The following is a 15,288-nucleotide window of genomic DNA, read 5'->3' as shown; positions in this document are numbered from 1 at the left end:
CCATTTAGATATTTATGGTGTTCATGTTTATTTTTAGTGATAATAAAACTGATGTTAATTCGGGCTTCTAAAAGCTAAAATCTTGAAATTTTTGCAAAACTGTATTTGCAACTAATACGTCATTGAAATATATTAGCAGGCTGCATAAATTTACTTCAGAGGCCATATGCGTCGCGTGGGATTTCTTCTTCTCGTGCGAACGACAGAAAAATGGGGAACTGATGGCTACTATAAAGATCATTCCCAACGCAAAAGAGAAGGTGAACACATGGCAAGGTCAGGGGCATGAAATATCCCTGTTGGCTTGTGGAAGTACGAGTGTTGTCCACTATTGAAAAGACAGAATAATCTTCGATTATCTGCTAAATTTGTTTTCCTCGAGGATTTGTGTCCTTACCGCCCCACAGCGGACTATGTCCATTAAGTTTCCCTATTATGAGAAAACGTTAAGAATTTTAGTGTATTGCTTAGAAATACTTTCTAATTTAATCATAGATTGCATAGTTTCAACATTTGAAATATTAATCGACTGTTTGTCGCAGAATAACTCATTTTTGGTTTTGCGGGAAAAAAAAAAAAAAAAAAAAAACCATCCAACCCCTGAATTTGAGCAACAGCATTTCATATGGGCGTGATAACCATTTATTATATTGCAAGAACAGGCTCGATAAGAGTGGAATAATGTATTATAAAATGACGTTTCATATTCTTTTCCTGTACTTACTTAAAATCTGTATCATTGCCTTTCTTTCGATTATTGACATTGGGTACTGTTCTATTTCAGCGTACAGAGGAGCTGAGCATCAGTCAGCACGCAGATGACACCTTACGCAGTTTCTGTCGGTGGCAAAAGTTCGTAAATCCAAAGGACGATACCCACCCCAACCATCATGATGTGGCAGTCTTACTCACCAGGTACGAATGCGGTAAGCACAAACCTCCCTCACTATACGTAAGTTAATCAGGATTGGGTGGCTACACTAATAAGTGGCATTCCTGGTCATACCATGATATAATCAGCACCCTTATCATATCATGGCGTTTCGTGCTGAAAAGAAAAGATGATTTTGTCTTTCTTTTCAGCACGAAACGCCATGATATGATAAGGGTGGCTCTGATAAGGGTGGCCATGATATGATAAGGGCTCTCTGGAATTTATTTTGGTTATCTGTATCATTAGCAGCCCTTCCGCTCTTCTTCCTTTCTGTCAGGTGTGGAGAAAAAAAAAAAAAAAAAAAAAAAAAAAAAAAGGACCAGCAATTTTTTTCCTCGTTTTTCTCTAGGAAAACTAGATCAAGTATAGAATGAGAGACAGATAAAGCTTGTCTTAAAGTTGCGTGATAAAAGTACCGAAATTATATTATTCCAACGTATCTTTATCAAAAGTCTGCGGCCATTTGTGCATGTATATGTTTACTTAATACATTATTTTATAGAAATTTTAATTCTCTTAAGAATGAATTTGGAATTTAAGGATACATGAAGTACACCGGTGAAATAAATTAAGAGAATTTTAATATTTGATCTACGATCTCCAGAAACACTGGAGAGATTTTAATAAAATTTGGTGTGAACATAGGTTGATATAATACAAACAAAATAAACAGTCAACAGTTATAATAGGCACATTTGTTCGTGTATAACATTTATGGGAGTCTGAAGGTCTGAAACAGCGGTTGCACAAAAGAAATGGGTTAATAGGGGGTATGGCCCCTCTTACAGCCATACAGGCTTCGCAGCGTGATGTCATACTGGAAATAAGGCAGTTTATCAGTAACCTATGGCAAATGGTCCCACTCATTCAGAAACGCTGTTTTCAGTTCCCGAATGGTTCTCGGAGGGGGGTTGCGAGTTGCAATTGCCCTCCCAACAGTGTCCCAGACATGCTCTATAGGGTTGAGGTCTGGAGACCTGGCTGGCCAATCCATCCGGCGAATATCCTCACTCTCGAGAAATTCGTCGACCAGAAGAGTTCTATGTGGCCTCGCGTTATCGTTTTGTAAGATGAACTCGGGGTCCAATGCACCCCAGAAAAGGCGAACATAGGACTCCAAGACCTCATCTCTATACCTCACACCAGTCACAGAGCCTCTGTCAAAGACGTGGAGAGTTGTGCGACCATTCAACATGATGCCTGCCCAGACACCGCCACTGCCATAACTGTTGATTTCGCGGACATTGGAAGGCAGGTAGCGGGTCCCTGGCTCTCCCCATATGAAAGAACGGCGAGAATCGGTGTTTAGGCTAAAACAGAATTCATCGCTGAACAGAACGGTCGCCTATTGCTCTGTACTCCAATCATTATGCTGCTTGCACCATGCTAATCGGACTCTCACGTCCGTAGACGTGAGCGGGATGCAAACAGCCGGTCTTCTGGCAAATATCCCTCTCTCATTCAGTCTTTTGGAAACAGTCACCCTTGTTACACGGGTTTCTGTGGCTGCATACAGTTCCCGAAAGTGCTGAGAACCTGTAGCCCTCTGTTACGCCCCTCTAAAATGGACAAATAGCGATCTTCTCTGGCCGTCGTGGCTCTTGGACGACTTTGCCCAGGCTTTCTCTCGATGGATCCAGTAACCTGGAACTGTTTCCATAGGTTGCCCACGAAGCGGAGCGTTAAATCAAAATCTCTGCATATCTGGACTTACGATTGGCCTGCCTCTAGCCTCCCCACAATTCGCCACCTCATTCCATCATCTAAACGTTGGTAGTTATTCATTTTTACTGTTCCGATGTGAATTCCCCGATTGCTGCAAGATAACATCAAGAAATTCACCGAGGTGTGCTAACGAACGCAATTCGTCTTACCCTCCACGCTCCTATAAAACCTCTTTTTCTGCTGGCTCCGCCTACACACACGTGTACGCTTACATATTTGCTGTACAAGAGTTGCATTTTTATCTAGAAGCAGTGGTTTTTCCTTCAGTGCAGTTCTTTTCCTGCAATTCGATAAAACTGGCAAATTCTCTTAATTTATTTCACCAGTGTAGAATTAGAGATATGGGTAAAGACCGGACTACTTGGCGAAACTTTTTGACAAAAATCTGGTGAATATAAAAATATTTTACAAGCTTTCCAAAAACGCACTCTTTTAGGCTTTGGAATGATATTTTTGGAAGGTTCGAGATGTATTTACTCTCTCGCTTGAGCAAATATATTCACCCAGTTCTGCATAAGTTTCACTTAAGTCCTTACCCGGCTTGAATTTTGCAGCCATTCGTCATGAACATATATTTTCAATTACATAAAAATATTTTTAATAACGTAGATATTTATGTTTTGGCATTTTTAAATTTAAACCAATCAATTTTGTAAAAATGGTATTTACGTATTAGCGCAACCACCTTGGCACAGTTTGGCTATTTTTAACTGAAGAAAACGGTGATTCGGCAAACTTTCGAATTGCAACTTAAAATGCATATACCTTAAGGCCTGTTATGCTCATGGTAGCCAAAGTTTGGCGACTTATAACTAAGGTTGTAAAAAATTTATCTGAAAATATACCATGTAACAAAAAAAAAAAAAAAAAAATCCCGTACCATAATCACTCCCCCCCCGGCAACAAAGCTCCAAACCGAGACGCAAAAGAAATATATATATACATCTGTTAATAACTTATTGTAATTATCCTTTGTAATTAGGGCCCACCAGCGGCCGAGCAGTAAAGTCGCTGAACACTGGTAGTTCGGTCCAAGGTTCGAATCCCATGAACGGGCTGGCTGCATGGGCATTTTCGTGGTTTTCCCCATGTGTAACGTGTATACGAGCCAGTTCCCCCTAGAAAGTCCTCCACGAAGGCATCCATACCCTTAGGCAGATAGCCCTAGTGTGCTTTGCCATAATTAAATACACCACAACACCTTTGTAATTATTGTGTTTATCCATCCAACTGCAAAGTACCCGTATATAAAGTATATCTTAAACAATTTTGTTTGCAATGCAAAGTATGCGCCATTAATATATTATGTAATTATGAATGCTGCAGGGTAAACAAATGCCCGAGTTGGCCTTAGCTTGCCCCGTCAGAGTGCACTTCCATAGATGGTTAGTGCAGTGGGGCGATACCAGTTTTGCCCATGGCGATGTTTTAGTACCCCCTGTACTTCTTTCTGTCTGTCTTGTTCTTGGATCTGGCAGCGCCAGTTAAATGTGTGTTAGAACTGAATAAACTTGGAAGTTTGAAACCTGATTCGAATGTTCATTTACTTTGCGATTTTGTGTGTGATTTGAATTGAATAATGTTTCTTGAGCCGAGATAACATGAAATCTTTTGGGTTCTATTATATTATTTTATATTTTTGGCGCCCAACAGTTGCGCACGAATAGTTTTTTTGATTTAAGAATACAGTTTAAAAGCGGTTGTTAACCCGAAATGGAGTGTTGTTGAAAAATTATTCCTTTGCACTGAACTTATGGGAGCCTTTTAGGACCTGTTATTTTAAAGCTTCTACCGGACGATATGAATCTCTAGTTTCATAAAAAACGAAACTCTAAACAGCAGTATAACCTAACAGAACTTCACGAATTCATTAGATTGGAAGTTGAGAGTCGGGAACCTTCTAATTTAATAATAAACTCAAAGAAAAGGGACACAAATTACGGTGTTAAGCAAGAATAAAAATAATTACTTAAAAGGGGCAAGCGTTCCTACTGCTTCGGCGTTAGCCACAGCCGTGCTGTTTCTATTATAATAAAAATACACATGATGTAGGAAAATGTAAGAAAACAAATGAGCAAAAAACAGCGATATTAAAAAACCATGGACGTTGTTACAAATCGTTTTAAGAAAGGACATGTGTCGTCCAGATGTAAAGTGAAACTTCAGTCTTGTGAGTTGTGTAATGGTTTAAATCATAATAAGTTATATTGTAAAAATACTGTTCCTGAAGCGGAAACACTCTCAGATGTTAAACAGAAAATAGTTACAGTATCAGCTTCTAATCAGAATGTGGTTGTATCCCTGTCGTTTAACTCTACGACTGTTTCTGAAACTGCTGATAAAGGTTTTACAAACTTGCACTGTTTACGCTTCAGATACCGATAATACTAGAAGACAAATAGTAAAAATCCTAAATGATGGGGGATCACAGAGGTCATTTATTAGATCTGATTTAGCTAAAGAACTAAAATTAAGAACTTTAAGGAAAGAAAGGTTATATATTTATTCTTTTGGGTGTATCCAAGGTAGACTAATGGAAAATAATGTTCTTGAAATTACCCTGAAAATTATACACTGCGCTAATGACTCAATCACGGTTGAAGCTCTTGTTACAGACACTATTTCTGGAGCGATCATAAATAACCTCTCAAAACCATTTTAGAAATATTAAAATTAGAAAATTTAAAATTAGCCGATAATGGTGAAGCAGCTGAAATAAAAATATTGTTAGGATCTGATTCATGTCGGGAAAACAGGCGAAAAGAAAAGAGTAAGTAATAAATTATTTGAAGTATCTTTCTATATTTGGTTGGTTGGATCTTTGGAAGGTGATCAGTCCAGCGCCTGTATGTTTACAACTGGTGTTTCTCATTGCTTGAAAAAATATAATAATTCAGTTAATGACTGTTACGAAGGTTTTGGACTTTGGACCACTTGGGTTTAGAGGAGAAGGAGAATCCTGATAATAAATCAGTCATTAAAAAATTTGAAAAAGAATTGCATTTTATTAATGTTAGATATGTATGTAGCTTGTTTGTTATGGAAATCACATCATGAAAACTTGGGTAATAGTCATTAAAAAATTTGAAAAAGAATTGCATTTTATTAATGTTAGATATGTATGTAGCTTGTTTGTTATGGAAATCACATCATGAAAACTTGGGTAATAATTTAGAAAATGCCAAGCGACGTCTAGTATATTTGGTTAATAAACTAAAAAAATGATGAATGGCTTAGGGAGAATTATGATAGCAGAATAAACGAACAGTTAAAAAGTGAAATAATTGAAGAGTGCGAAATTGAAAGTCGTGACAATAATAAAATGTATTACATGCCACATTCTGCAGTGGTAAGACAAAATGTATCAAAAACTAAAGTCCGTATCATGTTTGACGCATCTTCGAAGTGTAACAATGGGATATCTCTGAACAATTGTTTGATGCCTGGACCAAATTTGAATCCTTCTGTTTTGGATTTGATATTGCGGTTCAGACAATACAAACATGCGTTCTCAGCAGATATTGAAAAGCAAAAATGAAAATTTCTGCAGGTTTTTGTTTTCGCAATCTTGAAGAGGTATCTCGCTTTCCATTTCACTAATGCATAATTATAAAAGCACTTATTTAAAAAATATTGTTATTTATTCCAGATACAATATTTGCACAAAAACCAACGAGCCATGCAGTACGTTGGGTCTAGCAGAAGTTGCAGGGATGTGCCAACCGCACCGAAGCTGCAATGTTAATGAAGACACTGGGTTAGCATTGGCGTACACAGTGGCTCACGAAATGGGACACAAGTAAGCTTCACGTCTTCCTTTAAATCAGATGTGTGTCTAAAATTATTTTGTATTATGTATTCTTGTTGTTTAAGTAAATTCTTGATTATATTGCTAAGGGTTGGATAAAAAGTTAGCTTTCCTGTTTCAAATAGCTGAATAAATTTAATGCATTTATCGGGAATGGCCAGAGCCATTGGTTATTTAACTAATGTCTCTTATTAACTCTAGCTCAACACAAAGAATATTGCCCAAGGTCCTCCACAAGGGGTTGTAGTGGAATTGTTTTGGCGCATAACCTAAAGATTATGATGGCCAAGCGTAAGGCTACTCTTAGGCACGATAGATTAAGAGAATAAAATAAAGACTCACAAATAGATTTTTCAAATTCACACACACATCATATGCATAGAAAGATGGGGATATATGCACAAATACACAGAAAACTATAACATAAAATATCAGTAAAACCGAATGACTTAGGAAAAAAAAAAAAAATGTAAAAACTAAAGTATGTAAAAAGGACAAGGATGACAGAAAGTTGGAAACAAAGTTTGAAACTATTTTGTGTGTTCAAGAACTTGTCTGAAATGAGTATGTGTTAAATGCATAAAATTCAATATTAAAATGTATACGCCATTATATATTTGACAGCCTTTAAAATCTAAATATATTAAAATAGGGATACTTCTCAATGAAGTCTATCAATGTAAGATGTGTTTTATGAAAATATAGTAATCTAAGAGGATTAAAAACAGGTCAAATAATTAGAATATGTTCAATGGATAAAAGATAATTGCATGTACTGCATATAGGATCATTTCCTCCATTTGATAAATGCTGATGAGCCAAGCTTGAGGAATCTATATGCAGGTGAGTCAAGAGCACTTCCTCCTTATAATTCCTGTTCAGTTCCTAACAAACACCGCATCCTAGGTTTGACAAGTCTCAGTTTATTGTTCGCATGAGTCTCCCATAATTGCTGCGATTTATCTAACACCTGCATTTGACGACCTTCTGAATATCTCCAAAGGGAATAGACTGGTGGACATTGACATTTTCAACAGGCAACTTAGCAGCAATATCAGCCGATTTATTCCCCTTGATTACTACGTGCCCAGGTACTCAGCAGTAAAAGATGTTATAGCCCCGATCCTTCAAACTTTGACTAGCTTAATTGCTTCTCAAACTAAAACAGTCATTATTAAAAAAATAAAGTGTATATAAAGTGTAAATAAAGTGTCTATTTCACGCCTTAACTTGAATTTGACTCTTCCTTTAACTGCACCACCACGAACTGTGGTTAACGTTGTTAGCACAAGAAAGTGCTTTATGTTTTAAAGTCTATTTAAGTAAAAAGGTTCGTGCAGTCTCACTCTCTTTGGTAATATGCACTAAGGCTTTACATTAAAACTATGCAAATTATCCCTATGTCTGGAGTGCAAACAGAAACGTAAGAAGGCTATAAATGACCCTTTTATTAAGAACTCAAATGTTTGAACAGAAAGAAGTCTTGATACTCGGGAACCCAGCCAGCATTTATAGCATAAACTCAAAAGTAAGAAATCAGATTTAAATATAAGTCTTAAATGAGCCAAAGGCTACGCAGAAGTGTTTAACACGCAAGTTCGCTCAAACCTACACTGCTGTTATAACGCTATCTGCAAGCTTAAAGCAACGCCGTAGACAGTAATGCTGTCGTAGAATATCAACTAGAAAATCTTCAACAGGCGGAATACACTTTGACTAAAGCCATCTCAAACCCTCACTTAAAATACGCGCGAGATATAATTTGCTTTCTGGAAGAAAAACGGAAAAGGAGATGTGACAGGAAAGATGCGTAAACATAAAATAGCTGGTTAATTTAAATAAATAAACACCTTACTGGTTGTTTGAACCTTTCCAAGACTTTGTCGTTACGTTTTAGACATAGCGATAATTCGCTTCACGTCTGTTAAGGATTTTGGGCTTATTACCAGTTCCAGATCAAGTAAAAGCTCATAAAGTCTTTTATCGACATCAGGGCACTTGAATCTGTATGGAAGATATATTTCTTGCGATGCTGCCTAGAAGTAAAGGCCAAAGTATTAAAGATGGCAAATTATTTCTGAAAAGAAGACAAAAAGGCTTCAGGCAATATAAAGCTTTTTACAGTACCTCCGCACACAAATGCCGATCCAGCCTGACTGTGGGTCTTTGAACTGTTGAGATATAGCTATTATACCTGCATCTGTGCTCTGCTAGAGTTTTCCGGAACAAAACATTACAAATGCTGCTCTTGTAGAAATTATCAAAAACATTACGAATAGGAATTTTCAGATGTCCAAGATGGAATATCATATAACTTTACTGCTTTAACTTGCATGTCAATCAAACTATAACAAGCAAAATAGCGTATCCTTAAAGCAAAATAAGGAATACACGAAGCTCATGCTCAGTACAAAAAATGGGGTACCGATCGTCAAGGAGAAATGATCGAACAGAATGAAATGGTTGAGCGTTAACACTGAAGCAGCACTCTAGAGACAACTGTTCACGTCTTAAGCTTAAACATGGATTCTGCACTGGAGACGTTCTGAATGCACCGAAAAAAATCCGCTGAGCTTGGTGATGGATAGGATCCACTTTCAACAACACAAAAAACTGTGCAGATCCATAGACAGTCGAACCATATTCAATTTTCAATCGTACAATAAACCGTATATAAATACGTAGTTGGAATATCGATCGGCTCTCCAACAACCATTCGCGAGAAGACCTATAGAATATTTAATTTCTTAAGGAACTTGTTCTTCAGGCTTGATAAATGGGACGAGGAAGTACACTTTTCGTCAAATACCAGCCCACGGAATTTGAGCTCTCGCACCACTGGTATCAAAGCTCCATCCAGAAAAAAGCTCTTGTTCTGAACGTAGGTTCTTTTGCGGCAAAAATCCACACACACTCTTTTCTGGTTCGAGAGCTTGACTCCATTTCTAATGGCCCATTTAGTAATTTTGTTAAACAAATCTGCAGTTGTCTTCAAATACAGCATGCGACTGAACCATAATCTTAACAATTAATATGAAAGTCATCGATATATAATGTGCCAAGAACTGCTTGAGGAATTTGAGAATAGAGTTAATTTTTAAATTAAAAAGAGTATGCAACTTTGGGCATGCTATCTTCTTCAGTAAACTCATTTGACAGCAATGAACCTATCTGTACTTGGAAACATCTCTACATTATAAAATTCTCCGCAAAGCTTGATAGCCATCCACGTAATCCAGTATCGTGCCAATAGCGAAGTATTCCATATCTGCATGTTTTGTCACATACTTTTTCCATATCGAAAAAGATGATACTAAGCGGTTTCTTTTCACAAAAGCATTTCGTATTGCTGTTTCTAGGGTCACAATGCTATGTATAGTTGATGTTCCATTTAGAAAACCACTCTAATATGGTGACAAGTAACCATTTTGTTCTAAGCAGTGGACTAAGCGGCAGTTTACCATCTTTTCCAGAACTCTGCATATGCAGCTGGTCAAATGGAGGTATTCTTAGGATCCTTCCCTAACTTTGCCATAGGAATTACTCTAATGGTTCACCATGCTTCTGGGAAAACCTGTCTGTCCATATTCTGTTATGCAGTGCAAGGACAAAAGTCAATGATTTATGGGGGAAATGATTTATCATCCCATAGTTAATGCTATCCAAGCCTAGACTTGTTTTATCGGTTTTCGGGAAAACTCTGTTCAGTTCTAGCATTGTGAAATTACTATTATAAACTTCTAAGCTGGAAGTGTTAAATACAGTTCTGGTATTTTCCGATTGTAGCTTATAGGAAAGAAATCCGGGAGGATAAATTGGAAATATAATTAGTCAGATTTTATAAGCTTCTCTAGAACTTTTCGCTTGAAATTTTTTAAATATTTTTCAGCCAAAAGTTTTAAATTATCTTATTTTAATTCTAATTTAATTAGCATATTTCCTATCATAATTTCTTTCCATTTTTTTACTATTTTTATCGTCCGAAAACCGAGACGGAAAAACTTATGCTAATAATTTAATTTCCAAACAACGCAATTACAGAAGAACATACAATGAAAATTAGTTATGGATAAGGTACAGGTGACTATCACAATATTTTCTGTTTAAAAGAAACCTGTTGTTGTCTCTGCTTTTCCTTAGGCTTCAAATGATGCATAAATAATTTGAGGAGGTGAATTTGCATCCGATACACAGGAATCGTAAGTTGAATGTCAGTTTGTGTTTGCTTCGTTGTGATAAGTCGTTTCTTGTATTAAGCAGGCATAAAATTGAATTGTTGGGAGGAAAAGGTTCGGCGTGAGCGTCGAAGCTAGTTTTCGAGAGTTTGTTAGTGAGGGAAAAAAACCACTACATGTACAAATCCATTTTAAAATTTAGGGAAGCTCGTTCTCTGAACTCATTAATGAAAGGGAATGTTACGGGAATATTTTAACAATTTTCAGAACCCGGCGCTAAAATGGTACGGAGAAAAATGCGTGAGAAAATACAGTAATTAAATTTTAAACTAGAAACTGACTAATTGGTATGATAATCAAAATTAAAATTTTTTTTTCTGTTCTTTTTTGTTTTTATTTAAATCTACAAATGTCCGATTGTCTAGTTTGTGGCCAATATATATTTCATATTCTTTTATTTTTATAAAATTATTTTTCTCTTTCAGTTTCGGAATGGCGCATGATGGTCCCCATAACGGATGCCAAGCACCTTTTGGAGAACGTCAGCATGTTATGTCTCCACATCTAAATTCTGATGCTAGTCCATTAGTCTGGTCTAACTGCAGCAGGAACGAGATCACGAAGTTCCTCGAGTACGTGGAGTTTTTCCTTTATAATTTAAAATGTGCATAACAATAAATATACATTGTAACAATTAAGTACATAGCATCAGAATTGAAATCATGAATGAAAATTATCATATATTTAAAGCAAGCTGCTCAAGAAAGCAACACTAAACTGTAAGAAATATAAAAAAAATTTGCTAGAATGCCAAATGTCTTGCTTATTAATTATTCAAGAATAAAGTATTTTATTTCTCACAAGGGAACTACTCTTATATATGCGCCCTCAGGTCGCCAAATGCGGCGACAAATTTCTCGCCAAAACTCTCCACTTGGCATATTACTATCTAAATTTTTTGTCTACATTTCGAACTTTAAGCCTAAAATGTCTCTAAAACGCGGTTTTCGCACATGCAAAAACCACGTTTTAAACACACAATTTGAGCTAAAAATCCAAAACAAAAACAAAAAATTTAGATAGCCAAAACGTAAAGTTTCTAACCAAAAATATTTGACAAGAATCCATGTGCACAGCGATATGTTTTAACTTTAAAAAAAAAAAAAAAAATAAAATAAAAAAAAAAAAAAAAATCTACGAATTGCACAATCTAGGCATTGCGCACAAATCAACAAAATAAAGTAAAATAACTAAAATTACAAACAATTCAAAAAGCAACAATAACAACAGAAATTCATAGTATAAAAACAATGAACATAACATTCTACAAAATAAAAACAGTAAAATAAAATGCACTTACCATAATACATTCGTTAATAAAATTTCGCCAGTCACACAACGTCTGTGAACAAACGTTCCACCATTTTGCTATATCACATCTCTTTCTGCGATTCAAAATTTCGAAAGTAATAAAAACTTCCTCCTTAACTTACTATACGAAAACCACGAACCAAATCTTAAACTCCGCTGACAGCCACATACTTTACCAGCAAGCATTTAACTGTAAATCCACACAGGAACTATCAGAAACGCCATTCTTCGTCCGAGTTCTCATAGCAGCTCCGCATTTCGGACTCCATTTTAAAAGTCCCACAGAAATTCCAAAAAATACACTTCGATCCTTATAAACACACCCGTGAACAAAAGACTCGTTAACAACTCCAACATCGTACCTTTTAATACTAAATTTACTTTCCACACAATCTAAAATACGCGACTGAAATCTTGCCACCACGTCTATCATTGCAACATAGGCCAATTCAAAACACGAACCAATGAGCAATTAAACCACTGCACCAAAAGAGTTAAAGTTTCAACGTCAAAAGGGTTGCCATACAAACAACATCGTCCCCCAAACCACCGCAATCGCGCCCAAAACCAGTGCAGAACATATATCGCCTCATTTAGTGATCTTAAGGCGAATATAAGAGTAGAGCCCTCACAAGTAAAGGACCAACAGTTTTGTTTTGCAAAGACACGAGATTCGCTCAGTAAAAACAATAATATTTTATTTCAGGTGTTCAAAATGTAAAATTAGGCTACATGACATGCTTAGATCGGCATAGATTTTTAGCCCCAGAGGTGCTATTAGTCTCGAAACTTACGTTTTGCCGTATCACTTTTCAATTGTTGCCACCACATGTTACAGCACTACATTATTTTTTAAAACTAAATAATGAAGAATCTGTGTGCAAGTATGCCTATATACATGTTTCTCGCATTGTGAAAAAACGATGGCATCTAGAGTCACCGAATTTTTAATGCACGTAATCCTTCACCCGACTCGAAGGCCGAAATTTGAATTTCGAATTCGTTATTGATTTATTTTATATTTTGTACAAAATTAAATTCGGCAATTTGAAAATGAGAAGTGGCAACACTGTTCGAAACAAAATATTTCCGCTACGTCGGACTGTTTGGCTAAATATAAGATATATAACTATCAATCGCAATCCACAAATTCGGCTGTCTGATGTGCTGCCAAAGATTCAAATAAAGTACTTATTATCTTTCCACGGACCAGCCTGTTGCTATTCAGTATTTTCAAATTTAATCTTTCTATTACTGAGTAGCAAACCAAATGGTTTAAAAACAGTTCTTAAAAATATTTTTTTTTACTTTTTAATCTGATTAATTTAAATAAAAATGCGTTTAAAACAATAGATGTCTAATTAGAAATATTAAATATTTTTATGAAATGACACTAGTTGGGCTCATTAAAATTTTTATATAGTTTTCCTTTTTTAGGAAGCCCACCAGCAGGGCCGAGCGGTAAAGTCGCTGAACACTGATAGTTGGATCCGAGGTTCGAATCCCACGAACGGGCTGGCTATGCAGGGTGTTTTCGTGGTTTTCCCCATGTGTAACGTGTATACGAGCCAGTTTCCCTTACAAAGTCCTCCACGAAGGAATCCCTCCCCTTAGGCCGATAGCCCTCGAGGCTTTGCCGTAATTAAATAACCTAACATCATTTTTTTATGATTACTCTTTTAGGCGGTTTACAAAGAAATCATACAGCGAATATAAAAAAATATGTGTTTTAACTCTTAACTCTCTATCAAAAATTCTAGAAATGTGCTGTTTTTAAATATTTTGTAATTTTGCCCTCAAATTTTATATGGCGTAAGCGCAATTCTTAATAACAAAGCTGCAAAGATAAAAAAAATTCTTCTGGCAGAAGTGATTCCATGAGCATAAAAAAACGTAACAAATCCTCTGGTGCCACGTTGAAATCTTACCTTTGTCAGATTTTCTTTCCTTCTTTTCTGTAGATATTTTTGGTATCAGTGGGAGCTGATAACTCTTTTTCAGAAAGAAAAAAAGTGCTAACAACCGGCATTTTGATGAATTTTGCTGCTGCATCGTAGTTTGCATTCATATTAGTAATAGTTTGTTGCATGAAGATATTAAAGCTAACAACGTACAGCTTTTAAAAGCGCCAAATGAAAACGAAAGCACTGCAGAGAGAATTTCGAATGAATCATGCGAGGGTCAAGGTCAGGTAGTTGTCAGTAATACGATTCAAAATTGCAACTCGGCGATTTTGCCTACAGTTCTCGCACTCGCATTTTCATCCAGTGGAGAAACTATCGAAATTAAATTATTATTGGATTCCAGAAGTGAAAGTTCGTTTATTTCTGAACGAGCTGTTCGAAGATTAGGATTAAAAAGAACAAATCAAAGGTTACTTTTGCGTGGAATTGGCGGAGTGCCAGCTTCCAAAACTCGTGGTTCTGTTGATTTTAAAGTTCGGTCAAAGTTAAATAATCAAGTAATTGATGTTAACGCATACATTTTGGATAGGTTAACTTTGCCATTGCCGGAACAAGTGATTAATGTAAAGCATATAGAATACATTAAATCTATTCCGTTAGCGGATCCGAATTTTGCTCAACCCAAAGAAATTGATTTGATTTTAGGAGCTGATTATTTTTTTCTCCGTTTTAAGATCTGGCCAAATATATGGTTCGAAAAATGAGCCGGTAGCTCAAAATATAATTTTCGGTTGGGTGATTGCTGGGAAGGTTGGAAATAATATGGAAGGCCCCCAAAACAGCAAATTTACACTTCATAAAGTTAGAAGATAATATAAATATTGATTACGAACTTAAGCGTTTCTGGGAAATGGAGGATATTGTCGATGTTCGGAAAAAGGAATTTCTGACACCTGAGGAACAATTTTGTGAATCACATTTTCAAAACACTCATGCTGTTAATTCAGATGGGCGATTTGTTGTAAAACTTCCATTTTATAAATCGCATTTGAAGTTGGGTGATTCAAAACCGGCAGCAATTTCTAGGTTGCGTTCCATGAAACGAAAATTCAAAGATAATCCGGAATTTGAAAAACAGTATAAAGATTTCATACGTGAATATGAACAGTTAGAACATATGACTGTGATTAATGATGATTTATCTAACAAATCGGATACAGAAAAGTTTTATCTTCCTCATCATGCAGTAATTAAACCTTCTAGTACAACGACAAAATTAAGAGTAGTTTTTGATACATCCTGCAAATCTGAAAATGGTATATCATTGAATTCTCTTTTAGGGGTAGTCCGAAATTACAAAGAGATATTTTT

General features: G+C 36.1%; 1 protein-coding gene across 1 annotated transcript in view; it reads left to right on the top strand.

The window, feature by feature from the left end:
* Positions 1 to 15,288, top strand: part of LOC118195454 (A disintegrin and metalloproteinase with thrombospondin motifs 6-like) — a 493,619-nt gene that overhangs the window by 266,840 nt on the left and 211,491 nt on the right. Inside the window, exons 6-8 of the mRNA XM_085819861.1 lie at positions 785 to 915; positions 6,309 to 6,458; positions 11,128 to 11,274. Of these exons, the coding sequence (XP_085675987.1) occupies positions 785 to 915; positions 6,309 to 6,458; positions 11,128 to 11,274 (428 nt within the window). The remainder of the gene's footprint in view (positions 1 to 784; positions 916 to 6,308; positions 6,459 to 11,127; positions 11,275 to 15,288) is intronic.

The sequence above is a fragment of the Stegodyphus dumicola genome, chromosome 7, assembly GCF_044657685.1.
Source record: "Stegodyphus dumicola isolate Sdum_Otavi_A_Nest chromosome 7, ASM4465768v1".
Taxonomy (NCBI): Eukaryota; Metazoa; Arthropoda; class Arachnida; order Araneae; family Eresidae; genus Stegodyphus; species Stegodyphus dumicola.
Note: the sequence above shows the minus strand (reverse complement) of the source record. Positions and strands in the feature narration are given on the sequence as shown.